General features: G+C 37.2%; 1 protein-coding gene across 2 annotated transcripts in view; it reads right to left on the bottom strand.

Annotated features, from left to right (window-relative positions):
- The window catches only part of parp8 (poly (ADP-ribose) polymerase family, member 8), a 60019-nt gene that overhangs the window by 17611 nt on the left and 27720 nt on the right, over window positions 1–14688 (bottom strand). For both annotated transcript variants that reach the window (XR_012365499.1, XM_073860961.1), the window contains exons 8-19: window positions 11842–11902; window positions 11352–11442; window positions 10444–10510; window positions 10235–10363; window positions 5593–6175; window positions 5111–5164; window positions 4234–4329; window positions 4038–4130; window positions 2369–2494; window positions 2124–2189; window positions 1688–1755; window positions 1389–1437 (exon numbers count right to left, since the gene is read on the bottom strand). Coding sequence is in view for 1 of the 2 variants with exons in the window: in XM_073860961.1 (XP_073717062.1) it covers window positions 1389–1437; window positions 1688–1755; window positions 2124–2189; window positions 2369–2494; window positions 4038–4130; window positions 4234–4329; window positions 5111–5164; window positions 5593–6175; window positions 10235–10363; window positions 10444–10510; window positions 11352–11442; window positions 11842–11902 (1483 nt within the window). In the remaining variant the exon portion in view is untranslated. The remainder of the gene's footprint in view (window positions 1–1388; window positions 1438–1687; window positions 1756–2123; window positions 2190–2368; window positions 2495–4037; window positions 4131–4233; window positions 4330–5110; window positions 5165–5592; window positions 6176–10234; window positions 10364–10443; window positions 10511–11351; window positions 11443–11841; window positions 11903–14688) is intronic.

Raw genomic sequence — 14688 nt, 5'->3', positions numbered from 1 at the left:
TGCTAAGTTTTGTTTGTCTGATTATTCTTACTTGTTGTTTCCGGACGGTTTCGGTGCATGATATACGTTACGACCAAACGTTAGCGATTGGTTATGGCAGATTCAGAGTGACTCTGGGCAGATCCAATAGTTTTAAACTTCAACAGAGGACCCTCCTTAACGGAAGTAACGCTTTGCAATGGAGTGTGGCCAGAATCTCTGTACAAATGAAATGAATGTATGAGAGTCTGGTTGGACCAGGCTAAAGACATTTAGCCAACCCTGCTTCTACACCGGTGCACCTCGTTGTTCTGGATTTAAATAATAGGTAGGCTAATAAATGCTTTGACTATCAGTCGACTATGGCAAAATCTAACGAATCAGATTCGACTACGAAAATCCTTAGTCGAAAACAGCCCTTTAATGTCTGTTATTAAAAAAAATATTTTAAAATAGACCCCTTCACGGTTCACGTCACAGGCTGTTCCCACTGCGCATGTCGGGGTCAGAAAAGTCATTACAGCAGATTGAGTTGCGTATTATTTGGTATCGTCAAAAATGCCTACTTACGTCGTGGGCTGTGAAAATCGCACCAGGTCTTCCGTTAAGTTTTCGCGATTCATGCAGAATCTCAAAAACAAAAAAATACAACATCTGCGTCTGCAAGCAATTAACGTGCAGACTGGGACAATGCAAAGATCAAAGAGGCTTGTGTTTGTAGTGCTCACTTCATTTGAGGTAAGTCATCATTTTTCAGCACTGTTAGATTAAATTATAAAGCCTAAATTGGATGAACAGTTCGACCCCGTGCTGCGCGCGCACCCGATAATCATTCAATGTTTACAAACCTTGAAGGGGTCTATATAATTTTTGGAAATAGATAACTTAGACTAAATATTGAAGGAAAAGCAGCCAATAGAGTCCAGATTAAATGTGAACTTCGATATTCTTTCAAATTCATCCCAAGGTAAAACTTCAAGAAGCACTTCAGTTGATAAAATCAGAGTTTTGATTTATTTTGGATGCTTTTAGTCACCAACATCATACCCACAGTTATATTTGTGTTATGCCATAGTTTGGACGAGTTTATTATTATTCTGTTATGTGGAAAAAATATAAATAAAGAACATTCCAAAACTTTTGATCTGTAGTGTATATAAATTAAGCCTTATACAAGATTTCCACTATATGTGACTTTTAAAAAGTAAAAGAACTGGAAGACAAAACTTATTTTCTAAGAGAGTCAAAGTTTAAAGTGTCTTTGAGAGGTAAAGCCCAGTAATTTCGTGATCTATTAACCAATATGTGTCTAATGTTTTAATCTATCATATTAAACTAGATCTCCGAAATCAATTGTTTCATGTATTTGCTACGAGGAAAAAAATAGATATGACAAAAGAAACACTTACTCTAGTAACAGGAAGCTTCACTATGTGTGATCTGTTGCTGGATATCACCCTGGAAAGAAAACTGACTTATCATATGTCATATTTCCCATAACCCTTTGCTGTAGATTTGATTATTTCTTTGACTAAATCTACTTCATAAGCTAATACTGATTGTCCAAGGTACTGCAATGATGAATGTACACCTTAACTGCACTCACAATGTCTATGACTGCTATTTAATTAAAGCTGACTGTAACATTAACAAATCTTTAAACTGCAGGTGCACAGTAGATAATACTTGAAGTGATAATGTGTCATACCACTGCAGTAGTGGATGAGCCAGCGAATCGTGCTTGTCCATTTGCTTCTTTATCTCCAAGTATGGAGCCTGTGCAGCAGAAATGTTAATGTCAACATTGTATTACATTTTGACCAGGCTAATACATTATAATCAGAATTATGGCTTAGTTCTGTGTGGATGTATGCTCTGCAAAATATATGGATTGTGATGTAATTTGTGTAAAGTGTTTTATTTCTGTACCACTTCAGTGACTAAACGGAGGTGGAAAAATTATATTTACTAAAGCCCCCATCAATTCATCTGCAATTGGTCAAGTAAACAAATAGCCCTGACTCATACTTAATGAAACCATTAAGTGAAAAAATACAGATTATTTACATATTAAGATGGAATACAAGTATTTAAATAATAAATGTACAGCTTTATAAACTGTTCTAGTTAAAACATGTTGATACCTGGGTCATTTCTCTGATAGATGTGATACTGTCAAGTGCTCTCATCACTCGATCATAGTCCTTTTTCTGAAAAAATAAATAAATAAATAATGAAGCTAGCATGTTTCCATGTTCATATATTCATAAATATCAATAATACACTAAAGTTACATGTTAAGTACATTTACAAGTACTATTACTACGTTAATGGTAAATGTCCTTAATTATATGTAATATGCAGTGAGGATGTATGAAGTTTTACGTACCCTGGGGTTGAAGGCAAGTGCTTGTGAGTCATTAGGATCCACCACAGAGGGATATGGCTCAAAAATTACAACTTTTCTCGGAGACTCCAGTGCAGATCGGCACATGGAGACCAATAGGTCTACTACCTGCCATCACAAATAAAGATCGGTTAAAAGAATGTTGTTTTATTTGGTGCAGAATGATTTAATTAAAAAGAGCGTTTTACTCTGCCTTTGATTAAAAAAGTTAATCTATATAATCTAGTACTACGGTCTAGTGATATCACAAAATAAACTGAAATCAAATCTATTTCTTGATATTTTGTAAGCAATTTTGCTTGGTTTATTAAAAGTTGTATGCACTGACAAGTTTTAAACCCAAGACCACCTTCAAAAATCATACCGTAGGACCAACACTTGTAAGCTTAGGTGATATAGTTTTTGTGCGCTTTTCCATATGTGTGTGTTTTTCTAGCAAATATAGAGTTCAGATGCAAAACCATCTTAAGTGCATTTGCCATGTTTTCTTGTATTTCTTGTGTTTTGGTTTAGTAATTTCACTTTAATGGATATGAAAATTATAAAGTGAGTAATTGCCTTATTTTCACAAAAGTCACTTTAGTCTCTTCAATGGTCTTTAACAAATTTGACTGCCTTTCGTGCCAAACCCTCTAACCACAAGCAGGTTTTTTGACAAAAACTCTTTCTAAGTTGCCTGTGCAGAGATTATGCGATAGGTAATAAACATCATGTCATTTTTGACGGAGATGGTGTTTAGCTGCATTTGGATCTGAGCTATTCATATCTTAATAGGCCCTGTCCCAAATGGCACACTCCAGACTTTTGGACTTCCTCAGGGTCCACACTTTGATGCAACATGTGGTGCAGACCTTAGGGACCCTTGACTCGAGCGTCATGCCGGAAATAGGAAGAGAAGTTGCCCATCAGTGTGAACTCCTCCTATCCGTTGTCTGATTCGTCTGATTGCTCTTTTGCAAGGACTTCTGGGTTGTTAAAGTGCGTGAAGCCTGGAGCTTCGCTGAAGACCGTATCAAGGGTGTAAAGGGGGCACTGATGAGCATAAAAATCACAGACGGGACACCCTACGGACTTGTAGACTAAGCGAGCATGCGACAATGCTGAAAGTCCACATGAAGTGCGCCATATGGGACAGGGCCATAGTGTCAGAGGCGGATACTATTTAAGTATTTTTACTACATTTCATAATTTCAAGTTTTTGGTTTATGTTTAATATTTAAGTGCATTAAACATCTAGTAATTTTTTTACTTTTACTTAAGTAAAAAATACTTTCGTACTTTTACTCAAGAAAAGTAAGTACACAATTTTTATGTAATTAGGTATTAAATCAATTTTAAATTGCAATATAAAAGGAATACACAGTATGAGTCTGTGCTTTAGAATGTAGTAAAAAAATTTTTAATAAAGTAAAGTTTTTTTTCCAAGACAAACACTCTGACAAAGCACAGATGCTTGGAAAATGTAACTAAAATACTCAAGCAGTGTCCACCTCTGCATAGTGTAATCACACAAGGCATTCAACATGGTTAATTATGCTTTTGTTGGCATTTGGGAGTAATGTCATATTTTACCCTAAGCATAGTTACCATAATAACCACACGATTTTTCAACTTAACCTCTGAGAAGGAATAAATGCATGAATGTATACACCTGAGCACCAGTGGCTATCTCATCAGCAGCCTCATTCATGACCCCTAGTGTTTGGAAGGCGAAAACACACAACTCTCTCTCGCAAACTGTGGGCTGCAAAAACACACACAAGTTTATTAATATGATAATAAATCATGTAATAAAAAGAAATCATTAAAGTCTGTCATTCATTAATAAACTGCATTGCCATACTCACTCTGAGCATTGGTCCATTTTGGAACACATGAGGTTCATCACAGACCACACAGAACTCATTCAGTACAGGGATACGCTGTTCTGCATACTCAATAGTCTGCAATCATAGGTCATGTCAATGCATATACAGTAGTACCGTAACATCCATACAGTAATGTATTGCATAACTAACAGCAGGTAAGAGGAAAACCTGAAGGAGAGAGGCTGCCAAGTCATATGATAGTTTTGAGTAAAGAACATAAAATAATTTAATGCTGATAATTTGTGTAGCTTAACATCAGTGATCAGTGAAATGTAAATGTAAAAAGACCCCTGCTAATAACAGTAAAATGATCTGGGCCTTTATTTGAACAAAATGTCAACTGCTTAAAGGGACAATAAGTAGGATTTACCCCCATCTAGTGGTGAAATTGTATTTTGCATTCAAATGAATAATGCTCTCTAGCGCCTCGCATTTCCAAATGTGTGTTGCAACTACGGTAGCCGTTATGTAATCACCTTTGTCCGTTTCAGCTAGTTCACGTGTTCTGAATGAAAACGCGTTGTGGAAACGCGTTGGTAGGCTAGTGCTTTTTGTCCCTCTCTGCTATTATAGTTTATCAATACGGCGTAACGACAGGGAAGCCTCCTTGGACTTACCCGTTCATTGTAAGTAAAGAGAAGGAATTCTAAGCTTACAAAGAAAAGTCAGATCACCGGCAAAGGTCATTTGACACCAACAAGGACATATTTATGAATAAAGACATTGATTTTGATTAATAAAACACTTTAAACCCTACTTACTGTCCCTTTAAACCAATGGGATGACCTTAAATGCATGTACTTTAATGATGTTTGATAAAGAGGTAATAGGAAGGTGAAGTATAGGACATTTTTACCTGCACGAGAAAGCCTCTGTCTCTGACTGGAATGGATTTGGCTCCAATGTTTGGCTACTCAAGAAGAACACAAACAATGTAAGAACTACCTCTAAACCAAAACAATTTAAACTTGTGGCACAAGCTCTCAACTATCTCTAAAATTGTCTTGTCTATGTTTGGTCAAAGCAATTGCCATAAGGTTGTTATAAAGTTTACTCTTATTTTTACTTTAATCTGCAGTGTGCTGATTTCAGCAGCACTAAGACCATTAAATGAAATTGGAAAAATAATGAGTTTTCAAACTATTACCCTTTCATGTACCATTAGTAAAATGGCTTACTCGGGGTAAAAATGCAAGCAAATAAATACTGTTAAACATCCTGATTAATAGTGGTTTTTATCTACAGTAAGAAGCGCTGTATCATTGATTTACTGTAGATAAGCAACAGCAAACAGCCAATTACTTCCAATATTCCTTGTTTTTTTATACAACTCCTCACCTGAGGTGTGGAAGAGAGTGATGGGGCCAGGATGCCGATTAGCCCTGAGGTAAGGGAGAGGCGTCTGCTCTCGGTGACAGGCTCTTTAAAGATGTCCGCTTTGCCCATCTTGGTGTTGCTGGAGTAAGACCTGCTGAGCAGACGGTGGTGGTGCTTTAAGCCATCCAGCTCTTCAGTTCGAACGCTACCCGAGCAGGAGCGACTCAGGAGCCGGTGGGGCTTCAAAGCACCGCTATCGTTGCTGCTCGCGGCTTGCTCACAGCGAGGCTCCGCCACGCTCGGCCGCGGCGAAAGTTTATGAGGCCGGAGCGGTGGGCATTCCTCCGGTTTTACGGCGGTTGAGCAGGGCCTCGGCAGCAGCCGGTGGGGCTGTTTGAGGGGCTGATGTTGCTCCACTCGTGGGTCACCGGAGAGGGAGTGGCCCAGCAGCTTGTGTGATTTGCCGACGCATCCGTCTATTTCTGGCTTCACCGTGCTGGAACACGCACGGCGTAACAGACGGTGGGATTTTGATACGCCGTCTTGCTCGGGTTTGAGCTTCTTTTTGCTTTTCACGCAGCCAGGAGGCGGGTAGCTGGGGGATCTGAGTAGGCAAAATTCCAGTACATTAATCAAGCAATGTAAATTATGAAACACAAGAGGATGTTGTGCAATTAGACTTGTGCAAATTCTGCACATTTCCGAACGCCTCATTGGCTGATTTACATGATTACATTTTTCAACTTGAAGTATGTATAGTTCACAGTGGAAATGTATGTTTTTCATGCCAATGAAAGCTACAGTAGGCTGTGTTTTAATTAAGGCGATACAAAGCATTAATCAGTGTCGACAATTTTTTTTTTAAAATAGATCTTCACATTTTAGGGGCAGGCATTCAGATAAGATTTCTTCTTTAAGGAATAAATGACCAAACGGCTTGCCGTATCTTTCCAAATCAATAAACAAAAAAAATGATGCATGCCGAACAACCTATTTTTAATGAAATCAACAATTCACTCAACAGAAACAACTCTCATGCTGGTCTGAATAATTTAATGCTATAGCCATGCTTCTGTCTGCCTTTTTATGTGCATTTTGGGATTAAAACACTGGATGAAAATGGCAAGAAAGGCATAGATTGTACAAATATACATAAAAACCTTCAATTTAGTCAGATAAATATTTTATCTGATAAGAAGTTCTGAGCATAACCTATGATGGAAACACATTTACCAAATACATTCCTTGATGCGCATCAAAAGGTTGTGCGACTTAAGGGGACGAGAAGGGCTGTGTCGCATCTAGGACAACTCGGAGGTATCGTACAGCGGACATGCACATTAAATAGCATGAGCTTAGTCAGATAGCATCTACTTCCAAATGTAAAATATACGTTAGCAGCTAGGGCTGGGCCGTATGACGGTATATTCCGTTACCGCGGAATAAAATGTCAGACGAAACAGATTTTTCTATTCCGTCTATACCGCGGAATACAAATAAGTGGGCGTGGCTAATTCTGCCCTCCCGCATGTTAGACTGAGTGTGACGGAGAAACATGTAAAATAATGCACTCATAAAAAATTATTTCAGTAGTTTTTATAATAACTGCCAGTGAAACCACAGCGGGTCTTGCAGCGAGACTCTCGCTCGCTCGCTCTTTCTTTCTCTCTCTCTCTCTCTCTCTCTCTCTCTCTCTCTCTCTCTCTCTCTCTCTCTCTCCCTCTCTCTCTCTGTGCTTATGCAGCAGTCGTCCGGTCTCTCGCGTCACGTGCAGAGGTCTCTCTACTGTAGGTACGTGCAAGGAGCTGCGACGCCAAATAAAGAGTTCTTCTCGCAAATAATGCTAATAGTTGTAAAGTTTTCTCAACTTTAAGCAAGCCACGACGAACTCGCGTTTATATCAGTGACACGTGCACTGCTGGAGCGATGTAGTTTGACGCGCCATTTGCTTATACAAACATAGCCTATTTGATCGGAAAGATGAGAAAGAGACGCAAATGTTAAGGTCTAATAGAAAGTAAAGGGTGTCAAGACCTTAAAACAGACTTCATGATCATCACATCATAACACCTGTCAAATTTATAATATCTAGAGCTTCGTCTCTCATATAGGCTATATAGGTATTCATCCTGTCTGTTAGCCTAGAAATCTAGACGCACCCTAGCGGGCGCAAAATATATTTGCTGCCAGGGTTTAGTCTAGGCACTCACAATACACTTAACAGCTCCAAAAACCAAAATTTGGTCAGGCCAATCACATCGTGTGTAGCGTCTGTGGGGCGGGCTTAACATGATGACGACAGAGCTGCCTGCGACGGTTCCTACTTGAAAACAAAGAATGGCTGCTGCTGCTGCTGGCGAACAGCTTTCTTTTGAAGCGGCTTTGGCCGCGACTCTGGAGGACTTACCCCTCGTTCAGACAGCCAGCGACGTTATCGCTGTGTGTCGCTTGTCTCTTTCAATGAGGCGTTTCTAAATCTGCTTGTCATAAACAAATGAGTACCATCCACGCCAATAACTGACGAGAGAAGGATGACGTGAACTCCACTGCTTTGTTCTCATTGGTAGTCGCTCCCGAAAGTCGCTCGACATTTGCATAAAGTTAAACTTTTCTTAACTTTCTCGCGTCGCTGGACACGCCCATACGGTCGCCAACGGTCACTGTCGCTTGTGTCGCCGGAAGTCGCCAGGTTTCCATTGAAATGAATGAGATCGCGTCGCTCTGCTACTGCTTGTCGTTGGCTGTCTGAACGAGGGGTTAGACTTATGTTTTTCTTTGAGAGAAGAGCAAATAACCCTACTGAAGTCCTTTTTAAGCAAGAAAGATTTGTTTGGAGTTTTGCCGACTGGTTACGGTAAAAGTTTGAAATACCAATTAGCTCCACTGGTGGGGAAACGCAGGGGACTCATACGTCACCTTCTTCGTTGCTCTGATTGGTCATAGCGCTATCCGTGCAGAGGCATTTTGAGGGACAACCTTATATCCCGCCCCTTGCATTGAGCCGTTTGTGTGAAGAGTTGCCAGACCTTACATCTTGATGTAGGTCTGGCTAACCAGGCTACCTGTCTGTAGGTTTTTGCATATATTTATACCTGTTCATTTTACATAGTGCCTATTTTTAATGTAATGTATGCATAAATACAAAATACAATGAAGGGATACTATAGCTTCAATAGTCTATAAAATTAATAACTCTATAAACAAGATTCTGTCTTATCAAGACTTAATCTGTTGTTATCTTCTGGGCATTTTCACTTTAACATTATTAACTTTAAATTGCTCATAATTTAAAAATGCGGTGAGCATTTAGTCAAAAGCTAGAGTGAGTGGCAAATTTCTGTACATTTTTATCATCAAAAAACAATATAAACTGAAAAAACATTTATACCGTGAAATATTCCGTTCCGTGAAATAAAATGACTCATTCCGTGGAATAAATTTTTGGCCATTCCGCCCACCCCTATTAGCAGCCAATGTTAATCGCTAACAATTTGGGACAAATATGATGTTATTTAAAGGAACAGTATGTAGGATTGTGGCCAAAACTGGTACTGCAATCACAAAACTTGTGGCTAAAACTGGTATTAAAATCACACAACTGTGGCCAATACACAACATGACAACATAAACATCAGTCGAGGGCTGCAACTCCACTTTTTAAATGACAATATCCTGGCTGGACCACTGTTGTCAGTGATATAAGTATATGAAATGAAAATGATTTCTTAATGTCTAGTGACATATCAGGGCCATTTTATGATGAATTGATATAAATTTCTTACATACTGTTCCTTTAATGTTAAACTATATATGCATTCTAGTGTTATGGGACTGAATCCGAATGTTGTTTTGGTCAATCTTAAATGTCTGTCTTTACCTCTGAAAGCAAAACCACGTTGATTGCATTTTGTCGGCACGCTTGGAGAGGCGACTAACTTTTTATTTATCAAAAAGAACCTACAGTAGGCCTTATACAAGGGACCTTATCCCATTGCAGAAATATACATTTTCGTGGACTGGAAGGAAACTATGCTTTATTCACAAATATATTGTGTACAATTTTCCAATTCTGGGCATACGTTAAATTCACAGCTTTGGCTGGAAACATAGCTCATGAAGCTGATACACTTAGCTTCAGAAACACCAACATTTTAAAGGCTAGTTCTTCAGACACACACAAAAATTTGTCCTGTATTAAAAAGAGCTTCATAGGGAGATGATTAAAGGGAGTTTGATTAAACCCAAGACTATGATTTGTCCGTATTTAAAGGTGCAGTGTGTAAATTTTAGTACATCTAGTGGTGAGATTGCAAATTGCAATAAACGTTTCAGTCCACCGTTCACCGAAACGCATAGAGAAGCTACGGTAGCCCCCACCGGACAACAATGTCATCGTAGGAGACAACTTAGTAAAAAAAGTTTATCCGTTAAGGGCTATTGTGGAAACAAAATGGCGACTTCCATGTAAGGGGACCCTCTTGTGTATGTAGATAAAAACGTCTCATTGTAAGGTAATAAAAACATAACACTTCATTATGAAAGGTCTTTATACACCACTGATAGTATAGTTATGTATTATATATAGCATTTTTGTCAAAAGATCCTTATAAAAGTTACACACTACACCTTTAATCAACTATGTCCATTAGTCGTTTTGTCTTACCTGCGTAGAGTTGAAAAAATGTGCAGAGGAGACTTCACTTTCTTCTCGCTTTGCTTTTTGCTGTGTGGGCTGATGAGTTTTTCTTTGCTCTGGCACTTCCACTGCTGTGTGACAAAGGTTTGCATTATCCTACCGAGGAAAAAACACACGTATGAACCCAACTTTGCCATATAAAACAACGCTTTTTCGATTTTATTCTAGTTTCTTACTTTTTCAACTGATGTCCAAGTCCAAATCTGTCTTTTGAAGACACTTGAAACACATCAACAGTGGGAACTGGAAGAGGATGTCAATGTGAATTTCTTATTGCACAAAAATATCTATACTATAAGGATACATAATATAACTGGGGGCATTGGATATTATTTCAAAACATCTGATAGAGCTATCAAAGCATTTTAGAAGATTTTAAAACACTAGAACAGGTGGTCACTGCAAAAATAAACTGAAATTAGAAATATCTCGCTCTCCAAGAGACCAATATAATTTTCATTAAAGCTACAAACAACTAAGAAAAATTGTGAAGTGTAATGTTAACAGTGATGGGACACTTTTTAATTATCTTACTGATTGCAGCAATTGATGTATTTACAAACAATCTATAAATTAAAGACAGACTGGCAGACACAAAAAGCAAGTATCTAAACTGTTAGCAAAGGTTGAAAGACAAGTTGTATTAATATTTTTGTTTGTGTTTAAAAAGCATATTATATTTAGACTGTAAAAATATTTACAATATTTCTACATTACAAAAATGCTTAAAATTAAAGTTTAATTTAATTTAATTCGAGGTACCATACATAGGCAGCTTTAGCTAATAATATACAAAATTACAGTCAAGTTAAGTCCTGCTAAAAGAAATTCATTTAGATGACACTTGAAAGAGAATTACTAACTAAATAATAATTAATTAAATTAATGTCGACTTGTTTTATAGTGTAGTACAATAATCTTTGTTGCAAAATGATTTGCATAATTTCCTTACAGAGCTGGTAATTGCACTCATGTTATATTACCTGGACACACTGTCGGGGTCAATTAAATTCAGTCTGTTTTTATGATGAATATTTTATAACTAGACGTGTCTGCTTGTATGACTGTGTGCGTGTGATCTAACCTGGTCCATTCAAATACTGTGTGAGGGAGCAGTGAAGCCGCACAATAACAGGTACACTTCTGATCACATCCCAGGCAAGTGCAATCTCCTCCTTTTAACAAATGCTGCATTTTAGTTTCTTTACAGTTTAATTGACATATTACTATAAAATCTTCCTACATAATGTAAAAAATGTAAAATATATATATATATATATATATATATATATATATATATATATATATATATATATATATATATATATATATATATATATATATATATATATATATATATATATATATATATATATATATATATATATATATATATATATATGTCCTTGATATCTTTAACATAAACTGAGTAACGTCATGTCAAAGATTGATATCATAGTAAATTTATGGTTAAAATCCAGCTTACACACATACATTCTATATAATATATTATAACTCATATACTGTTATTTGACATCAAGACATCATCAATTATGAGACAATTCAAAACTTACATCTAGGAAACTGACATCTATGTGAAGGTCGATGTCCACATCATCAATTGCACCATATTCCCTAAATTTTAAATAAAACAGTTGGTGATTACATTTCTTCTTACACATATACAAACTCATTAGGACAGCTAAACTAAAATTTTATTAACCTGCGTCCGAAATCGCATACTGTGACGGTAGGTACTAAATTAGATGAAGTGCCTACTCACCGACCGTTAAAACAGTAGGTACTATATAGTATAAATATGGATAGTATGAATTAATTCGAACGTACTACATTTTCTTTTTGACCCTGACCTAGCCTGTTAATGGATAAATTGAGACGCAGTCTTAGACAGTAAATAGTCATCAAATGAATCGATTAATCGCAAGTTAACTCATGACAATGCGATTCATCTAGATTAAATATTTTAATTGATTGACAGCCCTAATATATATATATATATATATATATATATATATATATATATATATATATATATATATATATATATATATATATATATATATATATATATATATATATATATTTGCATTTCAATAGAGCTGCATTAACGCTTTCTGACATTTTTAATAAAACAACGGCTTTCCTTCTTCGTCGTCGTTAGATAGCGCCTCTTCTTGGGGCTAACGTGATAGTAAAGTCTCTATCAAATAAACACGGAAATACGTAAGTAATAGGTCATCCGAGTACTTTTCGCCTACCATTTTTTCAAATACTATGATACTACACGCCTCACCTACTGCATTTTGCCTACTATATAGTATGGAAGTAGGCGGTTTCGGACGGAGCATTAATCTTTAAAATGCGTTGTTGACAAACATTTTGAGAATAAATTATCTGTATATCCTTTATTAGATAGTCCTTTTAGAAAGGAACTGGTTTATAACACTACCACGGCACAACCCATTGTCTTTATATTGAAAAGATCCAGTGATTCTGCAGCTCTGTTTCTGCGCCTTGCTCAATGCATTTATTTCTCATAAAATCACAGTGATGAGTTTGTTGCTTTGCTTTGAGCTAACTGTTACCATGGTTACACCTCACTCCCAAACAACCACTGTGTCTCAAAGGCAAGAGGGTTTGAGAAAATAATAGTTCACTTTGATCTGTCAAAGGGGAAACAGCTCACAGATAAACACACGCTTGTAACATTACATGTAGACACGAAATAAACACATTCACAGCAGTAAAAATCAGTTCAAGGAATCAATAAAGATCCAGCATGTTTCTGGTTTTGCTTTTCAATTCCAGTTCCATGAATCGGCAAAAACCAGCGACTCAGAAGCATTTAGTGGAAAATGTCCTGAAGTTATTAAAAAGGCCTCGGTGAACCCACTCAAGCTAGACATGCACATACTGCAGCAAAAATCAGCCCGGGTCATTTTTCAACAGAACACAGAGCAAAAACTAGCTTTCTGTCCATGACTCAGGGCTAAGGCATCGCATAAAGATCACATGCAAGACTGAAAATCAAAAACAGAATTACGCTACTATAAATAGAATAATTTCCACTGTTCTTTCATTTGACTGTCTGCTGTTAACAAAAGCCTTACGACAAGATAAACTTAGCTCTTTATAGCCATCTTCAGACATTCAGTTGGCTTTGCGCTTTCGCAAGGTGAATCACGGTCTTGTTGGCAGTTCATCCCAAACGCTTTTCATCTGACTTACTAACAACACACTCTCATCTGAACATTTTTGTCAAGTACATGTTTTGGCTTCAAAAGTCAAAAATCTTCTCTGTTTCTATAGCAATTTTACAAGCAGCACTTTAAAATCTACATTTACATCTCGTATCTGCTCTGACACTGATTGCAGATCAGATTAGTAAATAAGCCTCTCACACCACAGCCATCAGCAGATCATTACACTGCTTAAATGACTCTCTCTCACACACACACACACACACACAGTGCTTCAGTTGAACCCTGAGCATTACCTTGAATGACAGGTTGGAAAAATGGCCACCTGAGGGTTATGGAGGCATGGCTCAGAAAGAGAACGTCCTTGAGTGGGTTAACTGTGCCAGAACACTAAAGAACAATAGCTCCGGGTGTCGTTTCCCATAATGCACTGCTCAGACGGGGAGAGATAGGAACGTGCAGAAAGGATATGTTTGCACTTTCACTGACATCATACTTCTTATAGAAAGGATTGTTTTAAAGGGACTTATCTCAGGCCAGCTCCTAAAGCTACCTGGAGGCTGGGAGTCTTGCAGAAGGTTACAATAATAAGAGAACAAAACTGTCACCTCAGAAAATCTTCAGTTCCTTAGTCCTGATTCTGCAGTTTTTGTAACACGTATTCTATTTTATATATTTAGTAGTTTTCCTCTTATGTCATCTTTTTGCATGTAAAGCTGCTTTGAGAGGACGCAACATTATTAAATTGCTATAAAAAATAAATCTGAATTGAATTTGTGGCTGTTTGTACTTAAATATATTTATTGTGATCACATTCTGGGCAGACACTTTGCATGAATAAATTATACTTTGTGATCTGGTTATATTTTTAAAGGGGTCTTGAAAATCTGACTTTTCCATGTGTAATTGGGTCCCCAATGTTTCTATAAACCTAGAAAATGTGAAAAAGATCAACCCAGTAACTCAGTTTTGGTAAACCATTCTCTGCAAGCATGTGAATAAATAGGTCATTAAAATGTGCTCCCCTTGTGATGTCAGAAGGGGATAATACCGCCCCTTAATACTGCCAACCACGACACTGCCATTTAGTGCAGAGATCTATTCATTTGCATTGAAAAGGAAACACCCAAAAACGGCACATTTTTTCTCACACCTGCAAAGTGGCAATTTTAACATGTTATAATAACTTATATAGTATTA

This window comes from Misgurnus anguillicaudatus, chromosome 22, assembly GCF_027580225.2.
Source record: "Misgurnus anguillicaudatus chromosome 22, ASM2758022v2, whole genome shotgun sequence".
NCBI classification, from domain to species: domain Eukaryota; kingdom Metazoa; phylum Chordata; class Actinopteri; order Cypriniformes; family Cobitidae; genus Misgurnus; species Misgurnus anguillicaudatus.
Note: the sequence above shows the minus strand (reverse complement) of the source record. Positions and strands in the feature narration are given on the sequence as shown.